Below are 27,606 nucleotides of genomic sequence, written 5' to 3'. Positions count from 1 at the left end.
GGCTTAAGGCATGACAAAGAACCACATGTGGCCTGCACCACGGTGCCGTGAGCTTAGAGCGATAAACGGTCACCCAGCTCCCTTAATTTGGCAGGTTTCAGTCTAATTACTTTTCCTAAATTCTGCAAGTTGGAGAGCACAGCCAGAAACCTGATTGGTCACAGTTTTTAAGCCTTGATGATTTCTGTCTCTTAGCAACCACAGGTTAGGACTGCACTTGAGGGTGGAAGGGACCCACAAATATACTCCTCACCTGTGGGCTGTATACCAGTGGTATCCTCACTGTGGGAGAGGCTGTGCCTTTTTCCTGGGCAGGGGTAATCGATAACGAAGGACCCGGGATAGGGCTGCACTCTATTAGAGCAGGAGTTCTCAAAGTATCATCAGCTACTGGGGAACTTGTTAGAAAGGCCCCCACTCCACCCCTACTGGATCAGAAACTCTGGGAATGGGGCTGCAAAGGAAAACCTTACTCAGATTTCCCCTACAGTGTATGTCTTGTGTGTCTTTTGTACTACTCACACAAAACACTCTACTTCTGACACTTTGGTCACTCAACGTGTGAGGGTTCACCCCCATGCCCCCCACAACAAGCAATTCTGCCACACCTGCTCAGCAGCCCACAATTTCACACAATTCTGATGCTCTCTACCTGGAGATAGGGTCAGATTCCACTGGTTGAGAACTCAGTTCCACATGACTCCCCCACCCACTTCAGATGCAAGTAATAGGTCCCAGGTTACCCACAATTCTGTCTGAAAGGTTCCTATAAGCCCTTCTTGGGTTCCACTAGCTTGCTAGAGCTACTCATAGAACTCTAGGAAACACATATATGGACCAGTTTATGTATTCATTGTTTTTAAAGTTTTATTTATTTACTTGAGAGAGAGCACGAGCAGGGGAAGGGGCAGAGGGAGAGGGAGGACTAAGCAGGGAGCCAGATGCCGGATTCGATCCCAGTGGGGTCATGACCTGAGCCGAAGGCAGACACTCAACTGACTGAGCCACACAGGGGCCCCTAAGTGGACCAGTTTATTAAAGGGTATGCTAAAGGGTATGGATGAACGGCCAGATGAAGAGTCACAGGGTGAGGTCTGGGAGGTCCCAAGTGCAGGAGCTTCTGTCCCTGTGGAGTTGGGGTGCATTATCCTCCCAGTATGAATGTGTTTGCCCAGCTGGAAGCTCTCCCAACTCAACCTTGGGGGTTTTTAGGGAGGCTGCCTCAGGGAGGCACGATCAATCATTAACTCCATCTTCAAACCTTTTCTTTTCCCAAGAGAACGTGGGGGGGGGGAGCTGAAAATTCTAAACTTCTAATCATCTCTTGTTCTCTCCAGTGACCAGCCTCAGCTAGGCTCCATCTAGAACCCCACCCAGCCACCTCGTTAAAATAAAAGGTACCCCTGTCACTTAGAAATTTACAAGGCTTTCAGGAGGCTTGTGTCACAGAGATGGGGCCAAAGATCAAATATTAGAACCAGAGGCACCCCTAGTGCTTTTATCACTTAGGAAATCCCCAGGATTTTAGGAGCTCTGTGTCAGAAACAGGGACGGAGACCAGCTGAGTATGTCTTATTAGGAATCACAAGGTTGTAGGGGCACAGCTCTCCATTCTAACAAGCGTTCCGGGTGATTCTGTTGCATGCAACAGTCTGAGAGCCATGGCTCTAGTCTCCAAAACTGAGCAACTCAACACCTGGACCCAGGGTCTGGCAGCATCAGCAGTACCTGAGAACTTGTTAGGAATGCAGCATCTCAGTGTCTGCCTCAGAATTATTGAACAAAGGTCTTTTAAACTAAGATTCCCAGGTGATTCTTACAGACATTGACGTTTGAGAACCACTGCTCCAGTGACTGGACCTGTAGTCAACCTGGCTTGTAGGTCACGGGTAGACAAGATTATTTTCAAGAAAAGTATGTTTCCTTCTCCCTCTGTTCCAGCAGTCGCCTCCGGTCAAAGCTTCAGCATCTGGGAGGCAGACGTCACACTACAACTCAATTCTGCACACTAAAGAAGTAGCTTTATTTTTTGGAACAGGTCTCGTCTTCCTTCTGAGTCACCAACCTGCTGGGAAGCAAGGTACAAAAAATTATTCTGTTTGTGAAAAATATCTCCACCTCTTCCTGCATAAACTGTCTAATTGGGTTAACTCAGCTCCTTTGGGGTAAACACTCAATTTTTCAGATATGTTTCACATATCCTAGCTCCTCCCATGATGGCTCTTGAGTTGAAGAGGCTTACACAACCCTGTGGTGGCAGGGGTGAGGCAAGATTAAGGCAAGGTTAAGCTGCTCACAGGGCATTCTATGCAAATTAGAAAAAAAAATGTGTCTTCCTTAAGACACTTTCCTTCCTGTCACACTGACTTTGTTATAACACTTTGCTGCCAATGCTCTAAAGCTGCCATAATAAGTGTACAAATCTACAATGTCTGTGAAATGAATGGTGCTCCTTAGACATAGGTTTCTTGTGCAGTGCTCAACCTGCACAACTGTACGCTAATCTCTATTTTTGTACCACATTGATATACCTCATAATGAATGTGGGGTTTCTCCCAGAGGTTTGCTGCTGCCTGTAGGGAAAGCAGGTTACCAGCGTTGACTATTCTCTCCCACCCACTCCGGAAGTTCCTACTGCTCCTCAGATCATGAGGTTCAACATTTGTCTCTGATGTATTTATTCTAATTCTTCCTTGTCTCCTCCACATAGTCCACTGGGGCGAGGAGGCCAGGCTTTTTAAACTTCTTGCATAACAAGAGCTTTGTTTATATCCTGTGTCCTCGCTTCCCTTGGCTTCTCAAAAGACTCCAAGTTTAAGTCACCCAGTCTGGTTCTTTATATGAAATGCAAGCCGAAGGAGTTTTAAAAATTCTTTTCTTTCTCCATAATGTCTAGCTTTTGAGAATCTGCTCACCAGTGACTCACAAATAATATTGACTTCCTTTTTCTAGCTATAATTCGCTTTTCCTGAAGCATGAAAACATATCTCTTCAGTGCGTGGGCCCCTCAGGGCAGCAGTATTTACTAGATTTGAAAACATATCAGGAAAGGTCTCAACAAAAATTGAATCATTTTACCTTTCTCTTGCAGAACCTTGTCGAAGCCTGTAAAAAGCTCAAAAACTCCAACGTCTTGATTTTTAAAATTTAGTTTAATTTTTTCACAATTCCCTGACGTAGAGCCTTGGTAGGCATTTTCTGTGTCCCAGGTTGTAGCAAGAAACAGTTTAAACGGTTATTTCGCTACCATTTACTAACAAGGGCTGCTAACTTCACTGGCTAGATGTGTCCTCACTGCCCTCTCCATCAAACTTCCTCAGCCCTGCTTCTTCAATAGTCTGACATCATCCTCACTTTCCTGTTCCAAAACTTTGGGCTTTTAAAAAGGAAAAAAACCTGACTCAGATTTGAAGAACAAGGAGTCTTATTTGGTTCATGTAGCTGCCATGCGCAGAGACTCATCACATCATAGGACCCAGCTCCAGGGCTCTGTGATTCCCTGAATTCTTCTTTCTTCCACGTGATGGGTATTTCATAACCACAAGATGGCCGCCGAGATTCCAGCACCTCGTTCGCCGAGCACGTCACCCAGAGCAACAGCAAGAGCCTTTGTCCCAGCATTAAAAGCGGGTTAGGTCACGTGCTCACCACTCAACCCATCATTGGTCCAGGGCATTGGGGGGCTTTGATCGGCTTACCTCAGGTGCATGCTCCACTCGGGAAGCCAAGAACTACACGGATTTTGCAGGGAATGTCAGTGCACAGGCATCTGGGTCATTAGCCGGCTTCTACTCAGTCTTCTCAATGAGCTCTGTGCCCCAGGATAGTCAGGGAGGCTGCAAAGAACCAGTGAGGTGCAAAGGACCATGACGACTTTGATAACGTCCCTGGTGATTGCTAGCCTCCTCTATTTTCTTAGCATCGTGTAAACCTCCCTGATTCTGGTATAAACCTGAAAGAGGAAGACAGCCCAGGAATGACTGGGATGGAATTTTCTATAGCTTGGTGGTATCTGGGCTGGGAGTTACAATTTATCTGTCTTAAAGAAAAGGCAGCAGTATTTTTTTGTAGCACCGAATCATTGAACAGACTCATGCCATTGTAGGGTCTGCAGTAAGATCAAGTTAATTTTTTACCATCTTACTAAAGATTTAGGGAATGAACATCCTAAAATTTCTTATGAGTAAGGAATGATGGATGGAAATCAACATGACACTTCCTGTTTTTATCAATTTAAGATGAGTAAAATGTCATTGATAATATCTGCTTCTGTTTTTTTTTTTTTAAACATTGTATTTATTTATTTGTGACAGAGAGAGAGCACAGGCAGGGAGGAGGGTCAGAGGGAGAGGGAGAAGCAGATTCCCTGCTGAGCAGGAAGCCTGATGTGGAACTGGATCCCAAGACCCTGGGATCATGACTTGAGCCGAAGGCAGACACTTAACCAACTAAGCCACCCAGGTGCCCCTCAAATGTTAATTAAGGCTTTCTTAAAAGGAAACTCTTTCTCCTTAAAACTTATTTTCCCTTATAATCTTTAAAAATTTACAACCAGCATACAAATTGTTCCAAGGATTTCAGATACTCAACTCCAGGGTTAGGACAAAGGCTGAAATTGTACTATTCTTGGTTCACTCCATTAATTGACTTATTGTTTAACCACTCAACAAACAATCCTGATCACCAGTTGAGAACACCCTTAATAGTAGTCCTTTTAGGGGTCAGAACAAGATCTGTAAAGCAAGAAGGAGAATCTCTGCTTATGCCAGACCCTGCTTTGCCGTGGCAATCCTGTAATCCAGGGAAGACGGGCCAAGTGCTACAATGCAGTGGGTCCTCCTTTCCTGTAGTCCCTTTGAACACAGAGGTCACACTTTCCCTTCTGGGTGAACTGCCAGAGAGGCACTGAAAGCATTGCCCTGATGATTCATTCACAACAGCATTCCTTAACATCAGCAAGTGTCAATTCCATGAAAGGGAGAATGGCATGAGAGAGGATATTGTTTAGTTATCTCTATTTCTAAAAACACTAATAGAATCTGGTAGATCTGGCACTCATGCGCAGGCTTCCAAAGGCTCACGGTACCCCTCTCTCGGGCATTTCTACGGAGGCACTTTTTAGTCCATTATTTTAATCCTTTGATGTGATATAATTAACTGTGAAATGAAATCAGGGTTTCCAAGTTAATCCATTTGTAAGTAAGCGTCAATAGTCTTGGAGCCAAGACCAGAGATTTTACAATAATTTCGGAAAGATTTCTTTTAGAAGGATGTTTATGAGTTAATTACATATCCGAGAAGGATCGATGAAGTGCTGAGAGCTCACGTGAATATTTTTCATAGCACTGGCAAGTCAAATAATTGTAGCAAGATTTCTTGATTGTACTTGGTTCAAAATTAATTGAGCACACATTTCCCAGATAACAAAATTTATATTTTTATTCTCAAGCTTATACCGAACAATATGGAAACTTCCCAAGATCGTTTCTTTACTGGCTTGCTTTTTGAACACATAATTACAACATCATTTGAGAAATCATAACCTATTTCCTAAATGTGTAAAAATTCACTGTTGTTTCATAAAGGACTTAAGAAAATTATAGGCAGAAGAAACAGATTACAGGCCATTATGTATTTAATGATATGCAAATGCTGTTAAATCATGACTGCATTGTTGTTCTTTGGGAAGGAACAGATTCAAACAGTTCAAAATAACAGATACAGTTTTACAGTGCTGAGATATAATAATAATAAATTTGAAATTGAAAATCATACATATTTTGAATTACATCTTGAATTTCATAGATAATAATTTGATCATAGTAGACAAAATTGCAAACTTCTGATAGCTCAAATATTTTATGTTTCTACCAACGTGAAAGGTGGTGAGTATTTTCTTACATGGGAAGGATAACCGAACAAGGACAAGTTATCCACATTGTATCCACATCCAGCAGAAATTACAGTTATGTTCTCTTACATGGATTGACCGATTTTGAGCAAAGCTGAAAAAAAATGATACATGGAGTTTAAACCCAGTGAAATTACCTGTGATTACTGAGCTTTCTAGAAAGCGGAGAAACAAATGAGACAAACTGAATTTCACCATTTCCCCCCCTTCACTTACAATTTCTAGGGGATATTTCTTGTTTCTTGGATAGAACATCCCATCGCTCTACTCTGTTCTTTGGGAGTGGCAGTTAGCGGGAGAACCACAAGGTTCTAAATAGAACATGATCGACATCTAGTGGTCACAGGCAAGGTTTCTGTGTGATTTTTCTTGGCCAGTGACGAATGATGTAGCAAAAAAAGGATCTTTGGAGAAGGAATCTAAACTGCCACATGGCTTTCTTCTCCCTCACCCCAGTTCGACCCAATTTGCCCTTGTCTGCTTATTCCTGCAAACAAGGGGGCATTCAGCTAAGGCAGCTAAATAACATGAACTTCATCACCTTGCGCTCCATCTTTAAGCGGGACGGAGTGCCAAAGAGAAAAAGAAATGAATGGTCATTTGTTTTTAAGTTGAATCCAATCAGGTGTTTACGTTATGAACAAAGAACACAGGACATTCCTGCTTTCTTTTAAATTAACCTCCTATTATTTTCCCCCATAGGTGTCTGCCCAGAAGATGTGAATACAGCAACCCAGTCGGAACTGGATTTTTCCAGAACACTATTTTCCAGAGTAGTCCTTGGTAGCCACTTCTGGCTGAGGGAAAGCGAAGGGAGTAGGGACAGGCAGGGAGGATCTGAACAAGGCCCCACCCCCGACTGCTAATTTAGTAAACAACAAAATGAAAACACGCACAGGAGGCATTGTTTCCGAAATTAAGGAGGTAACATGTGTTCTCCTAGTTGGTATTAGGCATCTTGAACGATAGTACAACACGGGCTAACGGATTCCAGGAGTTTTTGTTGGTTTGTATTTGTGACATGGGGCAGGTTGTTTGTGTTGGGGAATACGTGTTGTTTGTGTGTGGGTGTGTCTGTTAGAGGAACAGCCTACTGATTCCTGGCAGGTCACCCGATGGACCTAGACAAAGAAGTCTGTTGTCACAAAGGCCTTCTTGGGTCAGGGTGTTACAGCAGCTGCTGTGTTTCCATAGCAACCTGTGGATGGGCTTAGGAAAGGACAGAGGCCCCATGCATAAATGACAGAATGATGACAGTGGCGGCTGGACTAAAAGAAGCCCAGGGCGAGACAAAAGTGTTGGAAAAAGAAATGCTTATGCGCCATGCACCATAGATTCTATTTTAAAATTGGTACTGCATAACTCAAAATAAGTAAATCAAGTTCACAGGGTCAACAGAGGCCATTGGGAAATAATTGTTTACTTGATCCTAACATTCAAGAATGGAAACATCATGTCTTGGGGAGAATGTATGGTTTAAATTGCAAAGAGAAAAACGGAATAAATGAGGTTGGGGAAGCAGATTGCTTGGGTTGCCCCTCCGGAAAGGACGCTGTATCATTTGATCTTAACGAGCTGGTTACTTTTGATGTGTTTTCATTTCTCCTTCATCCACGAAGCTGCTTCAGACGACGTAGGAAAAATGGAGGTTTTAAAAACCCGTGCTCAGTTTCCTCACCGGCTTATCTAAGAGGTCTGAGCTCATTAGATTAAAAAATAGGGGCGCCTGGGTGGTGCAATCAGTTAAGCGTCTGACTCTTGATTTCCGCCCAGGCCGTGATCTCAGGGCCATGAGACGGAGCCCTACATCAGGCTCCCCGGTCAGCGGGGAGTCTGCTTGAGATTCTCTCTCCTCCCTCTGCCCCAACACTCCCCACATGTGTGTTCTTTCTCTCTCTCTCTCTCTCTTAAATAAATAAATGAATAAATCTGAATAAGGAAATAAAAAGTAGGAAATTTAAACCAATTAAAAATGGGTGTCCACCCCTCTATTCATGGCAATGTCCATAGTGTGTATCTCCTCAGCATTGTGAACTCCCAGGAACAGGCTCTACTGAGAACGTGCCACGGAGCCAGGAACAACGGAGGCCCTTAAATTACCTTAACGGATGTGGTTAGCCCCCTGGAAGAAGGAACTAGAGCAGGGGTGTGCTGGAAACAGCTCTTGTCGACTCCCATTGCCGCATTCCTACCCCGGGGTCCTGGGGACTTTTCTATCTCTTGGGTAGCTATCCACTAATCCTGATAAAGAGAATAGCTAATAATGAACATTGAGAAATCTCATCACCTTCTACAAAGTGGTTTTCACACCCGCTTGTTAAAAGCAAGTGTTACTCTTGCCCCTGCAGTGTATCGAACCTGAGCCTTAGGGAGAACACAAAAATTCTTTAAGGTCAAACAGTGGGTGGTCGGTAGTGTTCCAGGCTGGGTCTTATGCCAACGAAGTCCCAGGTGATAATAGCTATAGGGTCTTTCTCCTTTAAGAGAGCTATAGGGTCTTTCTCCTTTAAGACATTCTTACAGTTTTATGGAGGACTGTAATTAGGAACTGAAAAAGCTTTCCAAAACTGAAGGATTAACTTTCTAATGTCAGGACTGTAGAAAATTTTAGACCATATCTAGAGTGCTTTGCCTAAAATCATGGGAGCATCTTGCTACCGTGGGTTCTCTGAGACCGGCCCTACTCAGACAGCATGGATAGGCTGCTCAAAGATTTGGGTGGCCTGGTTCATTTTTAACTTAACCTACAACATTCTAAATCCATGATTCTGTTGTCAGTCATTCGGTAGGACGTCCTTATTAAGGGTATTTGCCCCATCTCTTTATATAACCAACTGAGGTTGGTTATACATAACCAGCTCTTGGTAACAGATGAGCTTAGTTACTGTCCATATGATTTGTTACATTTCCAGAGGCATTCATTAATAAAATAACTCTTCTTTTTCCCCTTATCCTCATCTAAGTCCAATGACTCTCGTGAACAGTTCTTCATGCATATAAACCTTTTGCCGCCCTAGAGAAAGAAATGGTAGCAATGTTAAAAACAAATAAACAAACAAATAAACATAAACGAGGAAAAGCAACTCTGGAAGGAAGTCAGGGTTTGGGGGTTCACGCCTGACCCCGCTTCCAACTAACTGTATGATCGTGCACAAGACAATCAGCATCTGAGTTTTCAGATAGGGACAAAATTGATTTTGGATCTCTTAGTTTTACAAGCATCCAACTTATAGGTGGCCAATAATTTATCAATAATTAATCAAACAGCCTAAACTATTATAATTACTCTTCATTTTAATGGTATATCTTTAGCTTTTAAGTGTATGGAAATGTATCTCAGTGTGACCAGACAGAATCTATTAATTCTCCAAAAACTTTTTGATCACAAAAATACAAAAAACAGAGAATATGCACGTGACCTCAAAGCAAGGTGGTTTTCTTTTGTATACCTAAACCATCACAGAAAACCTTAATAGAAAATGTAGTCAGGGGCGCCTGGGTGGCACAGCGGTTAAGCGTCTGCCTTCGGCTCAGGGCGTGATCCCGGCGTTATGGGATCGAGCCCCACATCAGGCTCCTCCGCTATGAGCCTGCTTCTTCCTCTCCCACTCCCCCTGCTTGTGTTCCCTCTCTCGCTGGCTGTCTCTATCTCTATCGAATAAATAAATAAAATCTTTAAAAAAAAAAAAAAAAGAAAAAAGAAAATGTAGTCAGCTTGTGTACTCACTGATTTTATTATTGAAAAGAAACAGTCTTTCTTGTTCCCAGGACGTTTGTTTTCTAATGTGACGGCACTAAATGGTACCAAGACGTTTGCTATCAGATCATTTTGCAGGGAGGGGGAGTAGAAGGAACAGATAGGAAACAGACAGGAAAGAGAAAGAAGGAGAGAAGGAGTAATGCATGATTTAAAAAAAAAATCCTTAAAAATCTGAAAAAATATTTTGGTTCATAAAGATGTTTACTTACTGAATGCCTACTGAAAATTAGGCAGAGTGATTTCCACAATGAAGAAATATAAACATAAAAGAATATATTATATCAAGATTCTCTAAATAGTCTAAGTCCAAAAAGAAATCCCTGACTGTAAGATTTAATGGCATAAATGCCTATGTTGTTTATAATATGTCTTTTTGTCTAGACATTAAACTTCTGGTAATTTCAGCTATGTTGTACTCAACTGTAATTTTTTAAATTTATGATTTTAAAGAAAATAAAGAAGGTCTGTGAGCAGCTGAGAAAGCATTCATGTAGCCCATAGCTTTATATCTTGTAAGAGGCCTTCAGAGTCCTATTTACTTTTTCTTTATAAAAAGTCTTACCAGGTTTCCAAACTGAGGTAAGCTTAATAAGGCTTCATAAGACCAGTTCTTTTGTAACCTCTTAACACAAAGTCTAGTACACAGAGGGGGCCCAATAAATATTTGTTACCTAATGAGAAGATTAGAAGCAGTATTTAGTAGTTGGGATTGTTGGAGACAGATACACACAGTGGGGAAAACTGATTGTTGATGGTCTGAAATCCATAGAAAGAGTGACAAAAATCATGAAAACCAGACACAAAGCTCACTGATTTAAGGACACAGAGTTCCATAAGGTTATAGCACAGATTAAAAACAACAACAATTGTCATTGATAATAATGATCCTGAGTCATTAGAAGAATATTAAATTTTATTTAATATTCAATTTAATGACAGTCAGGGAACCATACAGTACACTTCTAAAAGATTTCCATTGAAGAGGATTAAAATATTCAATTGGAACACTTCACCCCCACCCATGCTTGATTTCCTCTTCAAAATATAATCTTGATGATATGATACCGTGTACCTTAAAAAAAATTCTTTGCTTCTATTCCAGGATTTCTAATTCCACAGTGTCTCTGGTAGACATAGAAAGTATGCTTTTCCTTTGTCCTTTTGAGTTATTAAGCTTCCCCATACAGCATTTTAATATATTCCACATATCAGATCTTCCCGTCTCAGTTACAAAACAGTACAGAATTGGATCTGCGACACAATTTAAACTTGTTAATGCAACCGTGATTCTATACATTTTATAAGTCTGCCTCCCAGATTTGTGGTGGTTAAAGACAGGTTCACTGAAGTTCACATCATGCTCTAAGATGCTGCGAATCAGCAACATCACATGAAAGGGAGTAAAACACAAGACAAAAGTCAATGTGATACTAACAAGGAGTTTTATGATTCTCTTCTTTTCACTGTTTTCCGTGGCTTGATTATGCTGCACAGCTTGGTAGACCTTCTGGTTGCAAATCATGATAATGACCAACGGTATTGCGTAGCCTGTACACGTCCTAAAGAAGTTGAAACGAATTTGCCACTTCTCCAGGGGGTACTTGTCGTAGCATAAAGTAAAATTCGACTTTTGCGGATCACAATACTCTATGGTCGTTTCGTCTTCCCACAGGATGACACCATTGAACATGGTTTCCAATACCCAGATGGATAGGCTGACCATGAAGGCAAATCTTCTCGTCCTTAGAAAAGAAAACCTCAAAGGGTGGACCACTGCTAAGTACCGATCAACGGCGATGCAGGTGAGGAAGGCCGTGCTGCTGTAAAAGTTCATGTACATGAAGAAAGCGCTCGCCTTGCACAAGGCAGGAGAGAAAGTCCAGTTGTCATTATTCCAAGTGTAATCAATCCAGAGAGGGAGAGTTAATGTGTAGAGCAGATCTGAGAGTGATAAACTGAAGAGGTAAATTCCTAGCTCATTCTCCTTCTTTGCTTGCAGAAAAGACACACATAGAGATCCGATGTTGGCTGGGACACTGGCTATGACCACAAAGATATAAACAACCGGAAACAAATAGTGATCCAGGTCGTGCTGTTCTGCAATACAGGTGCTGTTCATCTTCTCCTCTTAAGGTGGCAACGACATTTGTTCTTAGAAGGTAAATAGCAAGGTAAGTCTTGCCTCCTTCCAGTTTGTTTTTAACATCTCATTCTTTTTTACTAAAACGTGTGCATTTTTCTTTGCTTTCAAAAGTTCTGATTCATTCATCGGTGCTTTTAAAGGGTGGATGTACACCAACTTCCACAAAGATATCGATGGTTGGAAGTCAGAATCCAGCCTCCTGGTAGTTAGCCACAAAGGTCAGTGGATTTTAACGAGCAGAAGTCCACGTTCTTATTATCACAGAATGCTGATGAGGAATCCCCAGGGACCACCTGGGTCATCCCTTAGCGTCCGCAGAGTGTTGTCCCCATTTTGTTTTTCTTCACAAAACGTAGGAAATTGGCGCACACATGAATATAGAGGGCTTTGTTTTCACAGAGATTGACATCTCTTTTTAAAATGCCTTTGTTTCTGTAATGAAAGATGAACTAGGATAGTTTAGATGTTTAGCAGATGTATCATGCTTTTGAAACAATCTTCTTTTATTTCATTTCTTGAAGATATCAAAAATGTATTAAATTACAATGAAGGTGTTCAAAAAGGCAAATTATTTAAGTGACTTCAGTGAACGAAATCAAGCTGAGGATTTTTCTCTATTTCAAATAAGAATCATCCACAAGAGGATAGATTAAATTCTATTGTATTATAGAGAATATTCCGAGAATTCTATTTCTCACTGGACATGATCACAGAACTAAAGTTACAATGTCATTTTCAGAGCTAATAAAAATGGCAGATGTCATGATTTGTTTGTAATCAGTAAATGCTTTTGAGTTTTATGATAAACTGTATAGTTATATGACTTAAAATGTTTAATTTCATATGCAATCTAGGTATGAGGCACTTTCAACATCAGCTTATTAGCGAAGAAAATATTGTCACAAGAAATATAATAGAGTGAACTATTTTAAAATTACAGCGGCTTGCTGGAACTTCATAAATCATTAGACAGCGCTGAATCTTTTGTTTTCCCTTTGCTTCTTTTGGGGGCACTTTATCTTTCCTGTACTTTGGTGAAAGAGAGGGCAGAATGTTCTCAATTCTGGGCAAAATCTTGTCATTATCAGCGTCTACCTTTGTATCTGATTGCTTATGAGCTTAGTTTTTTTAAAGGTCTGTTGTTATAGATTCACTTAGGAACAGAGACCCCATCCTTCTTTTCCTAGTGGAGTAAAGAAATACTTCTGTCTATATTCCCTTGCTAGTGAGGCCTATTAGTGCTTTGGATGACTTATGTGATGGAGAACTTCACAGAACACTCGGTAGAGGCACTATACAGGGAGGAAAGAAAGATATGACTTCTTGTTGTGTGCCTGAGGTCACCAAAACAACTCCTTTCCAAGTCTGAGTGAGCCCTGAGCACAGCAGAGGCCTTGCTACCACAAGTCACAAGGGTTCCGCGAGCAAAAGAAACCATATTTAGAGCACCTGTTTATATGTCACTCTTAAAGTGCAGCACTAAAATCCCCCAAATCTTCTTGTTTTACCCCACCTAGAAATATGAACAAAATGTGAAAAAAAACCAATCTTTTATATCAATAGGTGAAACTTACAGAGTGGAAAAAAAAATTGTGATGGAAAAAAAGGAAGTGGGAGCTGAGGTCAGGAAGGTACCTGAGCAGAAGACTCTGGACGTCCCGGAAGCAGAGTGCATGGCAAGCAGTAAGGAGAGCCTCTAATGCAGAAAAGCTAGAGACCGAGCGAGCGCACAGCAGGCAGGAAGCGGTTCTCGCCATCCTACGCGTGTGGGGATCCTGGAGCGTTGGCCCTCACGCAAAAGGTGAACTAGAAAATAAACGTAAGAAAGCAACTAACTGGACAGCCGCTTGCAGACAGCAGGGAAAGTGGCCAAGTTCCTTGTCTCCGCTGTTTCCGTGAGGAGCCATGTTGAAAAATCCCTGAGTATTCAAGGCTTCTGGCGGGTCCTCCCTTGGGAATGGGGCCTGCGTCTACACTCGTAGTTTAGTCCTGTGAACGGCACACCAGCCATGAGTCAGTGCTGGATCTCCCGTGCTCAACGTTGTCAGTCATCAAGGAAATACAAACTAAAACCACAGTGAGATACAACTATGCACCCACCCGAATAAATGAAATGAAAAAGACAGAAATTACCAAGTTGTGGTGAGGATGTGGAGCGCCTGGACTCATATACTGTGGGTTGGAAAATTGTTTTGACACCTAGAGTATGTCATGTGGTTCAGCAATTCCACTTCGAGGTGTGTGGTCAACAGAAATACATACATGTGTTTACTGAAGGATGTGGGGTAGAACTGAGTATTCACAGTACTGTTATTTGTCGTGGCCCTCAAGTGGCATGAGCACTTGCAATAGAACAGAGAAGTAGATGGGTAAGTAAATATTAACACAATCGAAATCTATACATCAAGGAAAATAAACAAATGATTGCTGCCTACCGTAACACAGTTGAAGCTCAGAAACATAATGCAGAGTGATAGAAAAAGGCAGGCACAAAAGAATATATACTATCTGATTAAAAAGTAGGTAAAATTAATCTACACTGTCAGAAATCAGAACAGTGACCCATTTATTAAAGGCTTTCTATGTGCTAGGCACCATTTAAAATGGCATATTTTGTTATAATTTATGTGTTACTACAATTCTGTGCTATTTATTATAACCTTATATTACAAATAAAGAATTGAGCCACATATTAAGCCATTAGCCAGAAATACCTATTTAATCATTGGTAGAACTTGGCCGCAATCCTAGGTTGGAATGCCAGATAAAGCCTCTTGACTCTTAATTATTTTGCTTTCTGCTTTTTACATAAAAATGCCTTATAAACCTGAGGTATTTTTGCAGCAATGCAAACCAGCTTTGTTGAGAAAGAAGAGAATTATTTTCTATTTTCTACTGAAATAGTAGCACCAATAGTAGTACAAGTCTTCTAGCCATAATAACAGATCTAATTAAAGAAAATAATTTGTGAATAATCATTTCTGTAAAGTGGACAGAAAGTGATCACATGTTTTCTGGAAAGCATCACTTCCATATTGTCTGTTAGACTACACAGGCTTCAAATAAACTTGCAAAAATCATCATCATGCATCATGTCCTCACACTTAGTAACAATGTGTTGTTATGTGCCCATAGATTTCTTTTCTACAATGGATAAAGTGTCGGATTTACTTAGGCTCTAATTTTCCCTGCACTTGATTTGAGAAATAGATGGCTAAAAGGAGCGTATATCCTGCCACCACACTCAAAACAATCTCCCAGTTCTTAAGAGTCATGAGACTGAGCTTCAAAGAATCTGTTGTTGAGTTCAGAATCCACTGTGAATTATTTCAAAGTTGAAATTAATTATCTTTCACCACTCATAATGTGGTAAGGAAGAAAATGTAGGTAAGACCAATTGTGAGATTGCTATACATGTAGCATGATATGTCTGCATTGTTGCAAAAATCATGTGGAGCTGAAGCCTGCATCTATCTTGTCACTTCAGATGCAAGAACGAATGCTAGAGGGACGCCTGGGTGGCTTAGTCAGTGAAGCGTCTGCCTTGGGCTCAGGTCATGATCCCAGGGTCCTGGGATTGAGTCCCGCATTGGGTTCCCTGCTCAGTGAGGAGTTTGCTTCTTCTTCTCCCTGTACTCCTCCCCCGCTCGTTCTCTCTCTCACTCTCTCTCTCAAATAAATAAATAAAATCTCTTAAAAAAAAGAATGAACCCTAGAGGTTATACCACCTGCAGGCATGGCTGGACGGGCCAGGGAACCTGTAGGAATGCAATCCCACGAGCTTACAAGTCGTTAATCAGCACTACCTTAAAGGTATAATTACTAAATGTACCTAATGAAATCTCTAACAGAAGGAATAAAGATATTTTTCACAATCTAAGTCCCCTGAGATGGAAAAGACCTTCGGGGGCCGGATGAAACTGGATCAGAGCACCTGTTAGCAGGACATCATGGGCCTCCACTCAATGATGTCCACTTCCGCAGGAGACCCCTCCCCCAAATTTTGCCCTTCAAAACCTTCACCTGTAAGCCATTGGGGAGCTCAGGACTCCCCGTTCTCCTGGGTGGGACCTCACTAATAAATAGCCTACCTTTCTTCACTGCAAGAGTGACATTTTTCATTGGCTTGCTGCACATTAGGTGGACAAACCCTTGTTTGCTTTGGTTATGGAGTATCACATGTAACATTTAAATGTCAGGGAAAAAAAAGAAGTCAGGTAGTGGTTACCCTGGGGGAGGGGCCGGGTAATGACTGGAAGAGGGCATGAGGGGGACTTCTGAGAATTTGCCATGTTCTGGTTTTGCTATGAGTGTTGATTCCATGAACGTGTTCACTTTGTAGGCATTCATCAAGCTGTACACTTAGGACATGTGTGTTTTTCTGCATGTATGTTAAATTGCAATTAAAAAGTTAGAAAGTAAATCAAAGGCTCTGTAGAATGAGTTACAGAGAATCTTGACAGCTAACCAGCATCTATGTGGCCTGCAATGGAGCATAGAGACCTTCTTAAGAACTGATAGGATTTTACTTCTTTTCTCATATGTGAAAAGTAATCCATAGAAACCAAAGCAAACAATAAATAATTTAAACAATACGAAAATGAATTCCCCAAGAATGAAAGTTTGCTATATGGAAAAACAAATATCCTAGGCACCTGGAAGAAGTAGATACAAATCATCCCTTGAGGAAAGTTCTCTCAACCTAGGCTTCAAAGAATTCTCTCAAAAAGAATGGATGGTTGCCAGAAGGGCGGGGTCATGAGGGTGAGCAAGCTGGGCTAAGGGGAGGCGGAGATACAGACTTTCAGTTATGGAATAAGTCACAGGGATGAAAGGTACAGCAGAGGGAATCAAGTTAGTGTTACTGTAATTGCGTTGTGTGGCGGTGACAGAGGGTAGCTCCACTTGCCGTGAACATAGAATAAGGTAGAGAGTCATAGAATTTCTATGTTGTCCACCTGAAACTAATGTAATATTGTGTGTCAACTATATTTCAACAGAAAATATAAATAAAAAAAGAATCCTCACAGATAGAGTTCTAACAAATATGAGCTCATTAAAACACACACACACACACACACACACACACACACACACACACACACTAACCACTACATTTGAGATTCATCCAAAATGAGGAAGATGAGTAGCAGATCCACAAAAACTTTAGAAAAAAAATTGATATACAACACAAAACAAGAATGTTTAATAAGAAATAAAGGAGGGGCGCCTGGTGCCTCAGTTTGGCCAAGCGTCTGCCTTCGGCTCAGGTCATCACCCCAGGGTCCTGCGATGGAGCCCTGCTCAGCAGGGAGCCTGCTTCTCCCTCTGCCTCTGATCCTCCCCACCCCCCTCATACCCCCTCTCTCCCAAATAAATACATAAAATCTTTAAAAAAATAAGAAATAAAGGAAGGAATTGAAACACAGGAGCAAGGACGAGAGACTACAAAAAAGGAATTGACATTTTTTAATATTGAAAAAAGCTTTTCAAAAATAAAAAATGTAATAATTTAAATTGAAAAAACCAACACAGGGTCTAACCCACTGATGAGCTTTAGCTGAAGAGGAAATTAATATACAGCAAGATAGATCTAAGGAAATAATACGAAATTATCAGAGTGTTAAAGAGATGGGAAAAACACCGAAAAGCCATGGAGGATAAAGCAAAAAGGTCAGCGTGTATTTTAATTGGAGTTCCATAAGGGACAGAAGAGAGAAAATAGGGAATGTTTGAAAAGATAATGACCGACAGCTGTCCAGGACTGATGAAGGACATGGAATCCTCACATTTATGAAACCCAGCAAATCCCAAATAGGATTAAAAACAAAGATGGAAATCTACATTCACTTAACCACACTGCAATGAAGCTGCCGATCCAAGACTAAGAAAAAAAGGGCCAGAGAGAAAAAATGGAGTACCTACAAAGAATGAACTTTAGAGTGACGAAGGACTTCACAGAAGTAATAAGAGAAACCAGGAGACAGTGGGTTGATATTCCCTAGTGGCCATGAAAATTTATGTCACCCTATAATTATATACCCAACAGAACTAAATGTCAAAACCAGAGCAAAATTAAGGACGAATTAAGATAAACTACCACTGAGAAAATTTACCCCCAAAATCCTCATTAAAGAGACCTCTAAGGGATAAAAGTGAAGAAGGAAAATGACACTAGAAAAAAGTCTGGAATGCACAAAGGGTTGAGTAAGCTATGGAGGATGGAACTGTGCACTGATGGCTGCACAGGGTCCCATCTATCACTAGGCTCACGTGTCTGGGGAGAACACCTCAACCCTGAAAACATCCTTCCTTGGGACCAGGACTGAGAGGTCAGGGCAGGGGTGGGGTGGGGGGGACCAGGAGTGGGTGCCCCTTCCTCCTCTATTCATCTTAATAAGTATGCAGCTTTTCTCTTCAGGAAGCAAAAAAGATGGATAAAAGGGAAACATGATTTTAGGAGGATTTATAAAGTTCTCAATGGAATGAATTTCTTTCTCTGTAAAAACGTTTCCTGCCTTGACTAAAACCACCACAAGATCAAATAGTTTGATGAAGCAGAGCGTCTTCTCTGTCGGTGGTTATGAAGCAGTGGTTATGAGACTGTCGTTTGCATGTGGCTCTGGAGACTTTTCCAAAGGCTCTTACAGCCCTTGGGGGTTTTTTGGCTATGATGCTGCTTCTCTAAGTTTCAGTCTTCACAAGTAATATTAACACCCACTTTATAGAGTTATCGTGACAATAAAATGAGAACGCACGTGATGTTCCTGGCACGTGGGAGGCATTCATTACGTATTAGATGACAGCACTGTTTTAATGACACACTGCTAGTCTGCAGGTGTCCTTATGCTGTCCCCTATATGTCCTGAGAGGAGGTCATCTTTGACCATCTACCCAGAGCACAGCAGAGATGCCAGGGGCACTCAGAGTGTAATTTGTACAGCAACATTTCACATATGATACCAAGCTCTGCAGATAATACTTGTTGAATTAATTTGTGTGAATCTGAGATTTTTTTTTTTTGCTTGTGAGATTTTAATGGAATATATAGTTCTTATTATTCATATCTCTTTTCAGATAACATGTTCACTACTTTAATAAAATTTGTACAAAATTGTTTTTGGAACCAGTGCCAAGAAATTTGGATAAGTAATTTTGACTTGAATTTTTACCAAAAGTCAAAACAAAATAATCCCCAGTGTATTAAAATATATCTATTATTACCAGCTCCTGGTTAGTACAAATCACTGATGACAATGTTTTCCTACAGGCTATAGGAAACCCTTCCTTCCCTTCATCGATGGGTTTAATAGCGGCTTATTAAGACTACTAGGTGCTAGACACTGACAGCCACTTGTTAAGAATTATGACTTAATATTTATTAATACTGGAAGTCCTATTTCCAAATTTGACAGTATTTCTGATGACATAAAAAGTATTACGAGACCGTTGTACCAATCAGGAAATGGTACAGGATGGCCCTACAGCTGGGAGCTGGTAGATTTCTTCACAAACTCTTAATTCAATTTGCCGATATGATGTTTCCTGAAAAGCGAATGGAGCATAAATATTCCTCTTTTGTATATTGGTAGTTTTACCTAACTATTTCTAAATGTCAATTTAGATATCCTTTTACCACTGCTCAGAGAAGAGGAAACCATGTGTCAATCTCCCCATTTCTCTCTCTCTTATAAAGTTCTGCTTCATCACATTCATATAACCTAAACTCGATAAAAGGTTGTGAACGTTGCTGACAATCATGCCAAAGTATATTACCTACAGAAAAATCTTATTTTATTGTTTAATCTTACACTTACCCATGTTTCTTGGGGGTGACGATCTTGTCCACCGAGGAGCTGGCTTAATCTGCTTGCACCGAGCTGAGAAACCAACCCAAGTGAGGGGACAGGAAATTGTACTCATATTTCATCACAAAACAATGAGGAAGCAGCCTCTTAGAGAGGACTTAACATTATCCAAGCTTTAACCAAAGAAGTCTCCTAAATATTTTAAGATGCTTTTGTTGTTTAGCCACTGTAGTATACTTTTTATGATTCACTTTCCTCTTTGCATCTTAATCACAATGTATACTGATATTATATGTGTTTATTTAATAGAATATGTACTAGAATTTCATGTAATCACTCGCTCACTCATTCATTTATTCTGTCTGCACATATATCTATTATACTCTCAGGGCGTTGTGCTGGGAGTGATGTAGGATCTGGCTATGGTGCACGAGGACCTCATCAGCCAGTGAGAGAGAAAGGCATGTTCAGTAACAACCATAATGTAGGGGCAAAAACGGGTAAGTACTCCAAGAGATGTCCAAAGAAAGAAAGAAAGAAAGAAGAAAAAAAGAAAGGATGATTCACTGGATGTGATGTAGGAAAGGATGGTCAACATGGATTCAGAGGGATGAACTTCCTGGGACAAAAGCAGCTGGGGAAGAATGGATGGTGGGTGTGTAATGAGCATGTTTCCTTGCTTCATGGTGGCAACTTTGTGAAGTCTTTTCCTTTTTCCTCCCTCCCTCCCTCCCTTCCTTCCTTCCTTCCTTCCTTCCTTCCTTCCTTCCTTCCTTCCTTCCTTTTTTCTATCATTTTTGACCAATGGGATTAGCTATATAGTATTGTTTTGTAGACCATTTTCTCCTTTGATTGCCCTCTCAGAATAGAGAGCTGAGATTGCTAAAAACCATGCTATACCCAGTTGACCTAACTGACTTCGGCAAATCAGTAATTCTTTGAAACTTGAACATTTATTTGAGAAAGACAGAATTGTTTTAATGAAAACTCATGTAGTACTTTAACATGCTGACAGGTGCTGCCAAATCTATAAATGGTTTAATATGAGGTGAAATTAACTGCCAGAACTTTTGAGATATAAAAAAGTCAGAGACGTCATGTTTGAACTTGGCCCTCGTAAACTTTTATTACAAAGGAAGGGGAAACATTATAAGGACAGAATTAATGTGGGGTGGATAAATTTGACTTAAACTTGAAAACTGTCATCAGGACCATCTGAGTCTGTTTTTGTAAAAGGATATCAGAAGATGTTGGTGGTAGGGTTTTTTGTTTTTGTTTTTTTAAGTTCCACACAGAAGTAGAAAAGATGATCTTGTGATAGAACCAAGACTTTTAATCTTGGAGTTATTCAGGACATAACATGAATGTAAGGGATTTTTCGTTACTTCCTTTGTGGATTTCTCATGGAGAATAATAAAAGTAAGAACTCACATTTATAAAGTACATGAGAATTTGCAAAGTAATTTAGCATACAGTAACTTAAAAATTCAGAATACTTCATATTTTTATTGAAATAATGAAAAATTTAAGTATAATGTGGAAAATTAATAATAAAACCCTTAAGACTTTACAGAACCAAAAGTAATGATTTCATTTTCCTTGTGACTCTAATCCAAAATTCTCATTTTTGCTTGGTTTTGTACATCCAATTACCTGTGGCTTCTGTGCATTGCTCTTTCATGACTCTCACATTCTTATTTTGCCTAAATAGACTAGACTTCTGCTTTTAGGGGAAAGGTATATTCATATCCATATCAAAATATTTGTGTATTTTGATCTTCAGGGAAAAAAAATGTAGTTACAAGACCCAAGAAACCCAATCAAACTTTCACTTTCGATTAAATAGGAGAAAACCCGTGCGGTCATCCTATGTTAAAACTTGGCCAGTTCCATGCAATAAGACATTAACAACCTATAGTAAATTTTTTTTGGAAAGATTTTATTTATTTATTTGAGAAAGAGAGAGAAAGAACGTGAGGGGGGAGGGGCAGAGACAGAGAAGCAGACTCCCCGCTGAGCAGGGACACCCCCATTCTCCCCCAAATCCCAGGAGCCCGAGATCATGACCCAAGCCCAAGGCAGACGCTTAACCCACTGAGCCACCCAGGCGCCCCAGTAAATTTGCTTCTCATGTAGTCCAGAATATATGGCCATACCATATTTTCAGCCATAGGGCTACCTATCCAGTTGCAAATTTCAGGGCGTTGAGTCTCTGTGACATTTTAACAGCTCCACGGTGAGAAAAGGCCACTTAGCAGTTAATTCAGAACACTGCCCCAGGGGCTGAGGTTGCTGAGGAGCCAGCTATTTGCTCTGGAGGCCAGCACTAGCCTGCAGCAGCCCGCCCACCTGCCTGCGCCGCCCGTGGGGAAAAGGGGAAGAGAATGTGGTTCTGCTTGGTTCCCACTTCTCCACGGGGCAGGCAGTGCAAAAGCCTAAGCCGCTGGTGAAGGGGCCTCCGTGAGGCCACGTGGCCTTTTGGGAGCAATTTCAGCAGCTAAAGCAGCAAGCACACAAGGCAGGGGATGCTCTGAAATACGGACCTATTTCCTTTTCTCACCCCCACCCAATGCAATGAGCTATTTTGCATGTCTTGCATCAGAAGAGGAATTCTTGGCCAGAAGTAGACCTGCAGATGGGAGGGAGAAGACAATCCTAAGGTTTAAGTTTCAAAAAATGTCTGCCCCGTAGGAGAGTGGAAATTACTGAAGCACAGACAGCCTACTAGGGAGAGTCCTGTGGGGACGAAGCGGAGCTTCCCGCCCCGCAAGAGCAGAGAAAGGGGTTTTCTGCCTGGTGGGGGTGGGACGTGCAGGGTTGTGAGAGAGGAAGTTATGAGAGCTCAGATGTGGCATCTGAGACAGGGACTTGGCATCCTGACTGCTTGCACCCCGCTCCCCAGCGAGCCCTGCAGTGAGGTGGGGCGGCAGTTACTCCAGATGAGGTGGGTGGAGGGTGGACCTGTGGTTCAGGTCCAGGGTGAAGGCTAGGTGGTAAGACCCAAGGGTGTGTGTGGGAGAGGCCAGAGACAGCCTCAGCAAGCTCCCCTGTGCCTAGCACAGCACAGGGGGAGTAGAATCATTTCTGGAAGGCCACAGAGGGCACACACAAGTGATGGAAAGGTTGCCAGTGGCCCAGTGTGTGGCTGGAGCTGCCTTGTAGCCATTGACGAGGAGCAAGTCGGGGGAGTCCTGCAGGGGCTAACCACTGAAGACCAGAAGGGAGGAGGGCATCGCAGGAGAGGCCAGCATGGACAGAGGGTCACCTTGAGATCCAAGGGTTGAGCTATTACCCTCCAGCATTGACAACATGAAAACTCCCTGGATCTTTTTTTCCCCATTTTTAAAAAATTTATTTATTTATTTATTTATTTTTAAATATTTTTACCTTTTGCTGATTATACATTTACATTTCAAGTTTATTTTATTTGTTAGTAATCTCTACACCCAACATGGGTCTTGAATCCACAACCCTGAGATGAAGAGTCACATGCTCTTCCAACTGAGCCAGACAGGTACCCGGCTATTTTCATTTTATTTGTTTTTCTTTTCTTTCTTTCTTTTTAAATTTAAATTCAATTCGCCTACATATAGTCCATCATTTGTTTCAGAGGTAGAGTTCAGTAGTTCCTCAGTTGGATATAACACCCAGTGCTCATCACAAGTGCCTTCCCTCGTGTCCATCACCCAGTTACCTCATCCCCTCACCCACCTCCCCTCCAGCAACCCTCGGTTTCTTTCCTAGAGGCAAGAGCCTCTCATGGTTTTTCTCTCTCTCTGATGACGTCCCATTCAGTTTTCCCTCTGTTACCCTATGATCCTTTGCGCTGTTTCTTTTTTTTTTTTTTTAAAGATTTTATTTATTTATTTGACAGAGATAGAAACAGCCAGCGAGAGAGGGAACACAAGCAGGGGGAGTGGGAGAGGAAGAAGCAGGCTCATAGTCAAAGAGCCTGATGTGGGGCTCGATCCCATAACGCCGGGATCACGCCCTGAGCCGAAAGCAGACGCTTAACCGCTGTGCCACCCAGGTGCCCCCTCTGCGCTGTTTCTTATATTCCACACATGAGTGAAACCACATGATAATTGTCTTTCTCTGATTGACTTGTTTCGCTCAGCATAATATCCTCCAGTTCTAGCCACATTGATGTAAACGGTAAGTATCCATCCTTTCTGATGGCTGAGGAATATCCCATCTTCTTTATGCATTCATCTGTCGATGGCGATCTGGACTCTTTCCACAGTTTGGCTATTGTGGACATTGCTGCTATGAACATTGGGGTGCAGGTGCCCCTTTGGATCGCTACATTTGTATCTTTGAAAACTCCCTGGATCTTAGCTGGTATTGTGAGCTGAATTGTGTCCCTCCACCCCTCTGCCAAAACTCGTAGGCTGAAGTCCTAACCCCCAATACCTCAGGATGCGATTGTATTTGGAGATGGGGCCCTTAAAGAGGCAATTAAGTTAAAACGAAGGGCCTTAATCCAGTATGACTGGCGTCCTTATCAGGAGAGGATATTTGGACACAGAGAGATACCAGGGAGGCACGCACACCCGGGAAAGACCACATGAGGACCTAGGGAGAAGCTGGCCACCTGTGACCCACAGAGAGAAGCCTCAGAAGAAGCTAAGCCTGCCAACACTTTGATCTTAGACTATATAGCCTCCAGAACTGTGAGAAATTTAATTTCTGTTGTTCAAGCCACCAGTCTGGAGCACTTTGTTGTGGCAGCCCTAGCATACAAATGCAGGCAGAACCCAAATGAACTGGGATTAAGTTTCCACCACCTTGGCAGAATGAGAGATTGAAACACGATTTTAGCTGAGTTACAGAAAGATAAAGAATGTTCTATTTCTTGCACCTGTGGTTCTGGCCTGAGATTGGACTCACCTACATCCGTGGTTCTCCAGGTGTGGGTCTCGGATTAGCAACATCGATGTCACGTGACTGGTGTCATGTTTGAGAGCTACAATTACCCATCCGTCTCCAAGCGCAGGGTGTCAGAAGCTCAGGTGGGAGTCCAGCGGTGTGTGTGTTCTAACAAGCCCTCCAAGAAGTTCTGATGCTCCTGAGTTTGAGAACAACCGGTGTCTGGAATGGGTGCCTGGGTAGGAGACTGTGATGGGGAAAACAGAACCCCTGAAAAGAGAGGAGTGAGGAAACACCTTCTTTTGAATTCTTGCCCTTGGTTGTGTTTCCCACTGTCCCTTCCTCAGTGATTAAATTCCATTCTGCACCGTTGTACCATTAATTTATTTGACTCCAGCATTTTTCAAAAACGTGAGCTAATACAGCCTGTCATTTCAGATTTGTAAATGCTGTTGGCTCAAAGTCAAGTCAGATCACCTTAAGCAGAGTAATAGTCAAAAGGGAGATATGTTAGCAAACTAAAGACTAGAGGCTTTAATATGCTAAATACCTTTTTAGGAGACCTAATATGTATTTCTTGATGTCTGTAAATTACATAAATAACTTTAATGGCCTTTAGTATGTCCACAAATGTTAAGAAGGATATTAACTCCAAATTCGTTTCCTCTGATGTATTGTAGGTGTACAGACTGATGATTAACTTAATTTTTGATGTCAGGATAGTAAGTGTACATCTCTCTCTAAAATAAATAAAAATACAAATCTTTAAAAAAAGGAAGAAATAGCTGCAATTTTATGGAAAATAATGCTAGTCTTTATTCTCCCTGGCACTTTTTTAGAGGTTGCTAAAATGTCTTTGCAAATGTGCAGTAATTGAGTACATTTCTTATGGTGTTTTATAATACTCATTTCTTTATTATTTTTTTCTTTTTAAAGATTTTATTTATTTGACAGAGATAGAGACAGCCAGCGAGAGAGGGAACACAAGCAGGGGGAGAGGGAGAGGAAGAAGCAGGCTCATAGCAGAGGAGCCTAATGTGGGGCTCGATCTCATAACGCTGGGATCACGCCCTGAGCCGAAGGCAGACGCTTAACCGCTGTGCCACCCAGGCACCCCTATAATACTCATTTCTTTAAATTAATTCACCAAATATTAGTTACTGCAGTATTTTATACTGTATTGTACGAGTGTTTGCTGAAATCCGTCATGAGTATGTGTAGGGATTTTAAAATATGTTCACACATTATTTGACACTCTTTCTTTCAAGACGTAAAGCCTATTTCCCCACCCCTTGAGTGTGGGCTAGACTTGGCAACTCACTCCTAGTGAATAGAATAAAGCAGAAGTGATGGTGTGCTATTTTGGAGATGAGGTCAGAAAGATCCCGTGACTTCCTCCTCGCTCTCTGTCTTTGGTCTGAGGGAAGCCAGCTGCCGTGCCATGAGAAAAGGTCCACATGCTGAGTCTCTAAGTGCGCCATCTTGGAAGTGGATTGTCAAGCCTTCAGATGATTACAGTTCCTCCTAACAATTACTGTGACCCCATGACAAACCCTGAGCTAGAACCACCCAGCTAAGGGGCTCCTAAATTCCTGACTCACGGAAACTGAGAGACACTAAATGTTTGTTGTTTAAAGCTACTGATTTTCAGATAATCTGTTACAAAACAACAGATAACTAATTCAGTATATATATTGTTGAGTCCCTCTGAACATTGTGACATGGAGAATGGGTGCCAGTAGTCCGATGTAGGAGGAAATTATGAAATCAGGGTTAATTCAGGCAAGTGTCAATATTCAAGAAATGTTCTCTTTTTATAACCTAAATATTCTGTTAACGCTCTGGGTTTATGGCATATTTTAAGTCATTTGAAACTGAAGTTTCTAATAATCATGGTTACTTATTGTTGATTAAAAAAAATCATATGTTTAAAAAAAAGAAATTTCGATACCATGGTTTGGGCATGCAACAAGCATAGATGGTAGGTGTTTTAGTCATCTCAGGCTGCTGTGACAACATACCATAGACTAGGAGGCTTAAACTGATTATCTCATAGTGAGGGGGGGCGGTGCTGGGAGTCCAAGAGCAAGGTGTCTGTTATTCCGTTTCTGGTAGGGGCTCTTTTTCTGTCTTGTAGACAGCTCTGTTCAGGGTGGGGAATAGAAGGGTGGGATGAGAGAGAGAGAAAGAGAGGGCTTGTGTGCACGCAAGTGTGCTAGCATAAGCACTCTGGTCTCTTCTTACCAGGGCACTAATCTTATTGTATCAGGGCCCTACTCTTATGATCACATTTAACCTTAATTACCTCCTGATAGGTCCTGTCTCTAAATACAGTGACCATGGGGGGGGGCTAGGGCTTCAACATATGAATTTTGGGGGAAACAATTCAGTCCATAGTATTAGGCAATAAAGTCTGAGATGGGACGGGGAAAGCATGTTGTTGTCCAAATTCTCCTTTCCTGATGTTGGGGAGTGGGGCAGTAAGGGGTAGTAGGAACCCAAACAGCGTTTGAGGCTTCTATTTGGCTTCCATTATCCAAAACTGTTGGTGTCAAAATCAACGAAGTGAAATAGGGAACCAGGGCTGCTGAAGTAGCCTCTAAGTGGAGGTGGAAAGCCAAAAAACAATATTGACAACAGGAGTATGGAGCCAGGGATCGAAAATCTAGAGAGCAAGATCAGAGAGCAGGAAGACGGAACGAATGCGGCAGGTAGTTCTTGCAAACAGGCATGAGTACGAATGCTGGGCTTGTGTTTGCTGCAGGCTGGTGCGTGGAAGGACCGGCTACTATTATGGTCTGTTTCTACCCATGTTGAACACTTCTGATACCACATATGTGGGATTTCCCACTATACCAACAAATAATTGTCCAACGCTCCAGACGCCAGCTACATGTCCTACAATTTAATTCAATTTTGTTACTAATTACCTGGAGTGAGAATTAGATCCCACAAGTTAAGGGCTCAGTCCCACAAGACTACCTCCCCTTCATATGCCAGTCAAAAGTCCTGGGCCTCGGTTACTTCTGACCAACCAGCAATAAAGGGGTCCTACAACCGCTTCCTCAGATTCAATAATTACCTGGAATGGCTCCCCAAACTCAAGAAAGCATTT

At 41.6% G+C, this 27,606-nt stretch overlaps 1 protein-coding gene across 6 annotated transcripts; it reads right to left on the bottom strand.

Moving 5' to 3' along the window:
* Nucleotides 1–871: 871 nt before the first annotated feature.
* On the bottom strand, nucleotides 872–19,726 carry GPR65 (G protein-coupled receptor 65). Of its 6 annotated transcripts, XR_004620214.1 has the most exons (4): nucleotides 19,632–19,709; nucleotides 13,450–13,620; nucleotides 3,699–3,836; nucleotides 2,006–2,068 (listed from the first exon to the last, which is right to left on the bottom strand). XR_004620214.1 is itself a non-coding variant. In XM_034642530.1 (3 exons), the coding sequence occupies exon 3, from the start codon at nucleotides 11,788–11,790 to the stop codon at nucleotides 10,765–10,767; it is 1,026 nt and encodes a 341-aa protein (XP_034498421.1). In that variant the 5' UTR covers nucleotides 11,791–12,246; nucleotides 13,450–13,620; nucleotides 19,632–19,709; the 3' UTR covers nucleotides 10,567–10,764. The 6 variants fall into 6 exon arrangements, 3 of the variants coding, with proteins under 3 accessions (XP_034498421.1, XP_002926961.1, XP_019663212.1); XR_002144178.2 differs by lacking the exon at nucleotides 13,450–13,620 and having other exon boundaries at nucleotides 872–2,065; nucleotides 19,632–19,726; XR_002144177.2 differs by lacking the exon at nucleotides 13,450–13,620 and having other exon boundaries at nucleotides 19,632–19,726.
* Nucleotides 19,727–27,606: the final 7,880 nt, after the last annotated feature.

This window comes from Ailuropoda melanoleuca, chromosome 14 (genome assembly GCF_002007445.2).
Source record: "Ailuropoda melanoleuca isolate Jingjing chromosome 14, ASM200744v2, whole genome shotgun sequence".
Classification (NCBI taxonomy): Eukaryota; Metazoa; Chordata; class Mammalia; order Carnivora; family Ursidae; genus Ailuropoda; species Ailuropoda melanoleuca.
Note: the sequence above shows the minus strand (reverse complement) of the source record. Positions and strands in the feature narration are given on the sequence as shown.

Bases quoted from the DNA above. Each gene is read 5' to 3' on its own strand.
- GPR65 (XM_002926915.4), bottom strand. From the start codon at position 11,790: ATGAACAGCACCTGTATTGCAGAACAGCACGACCTGGATCACTATTTG.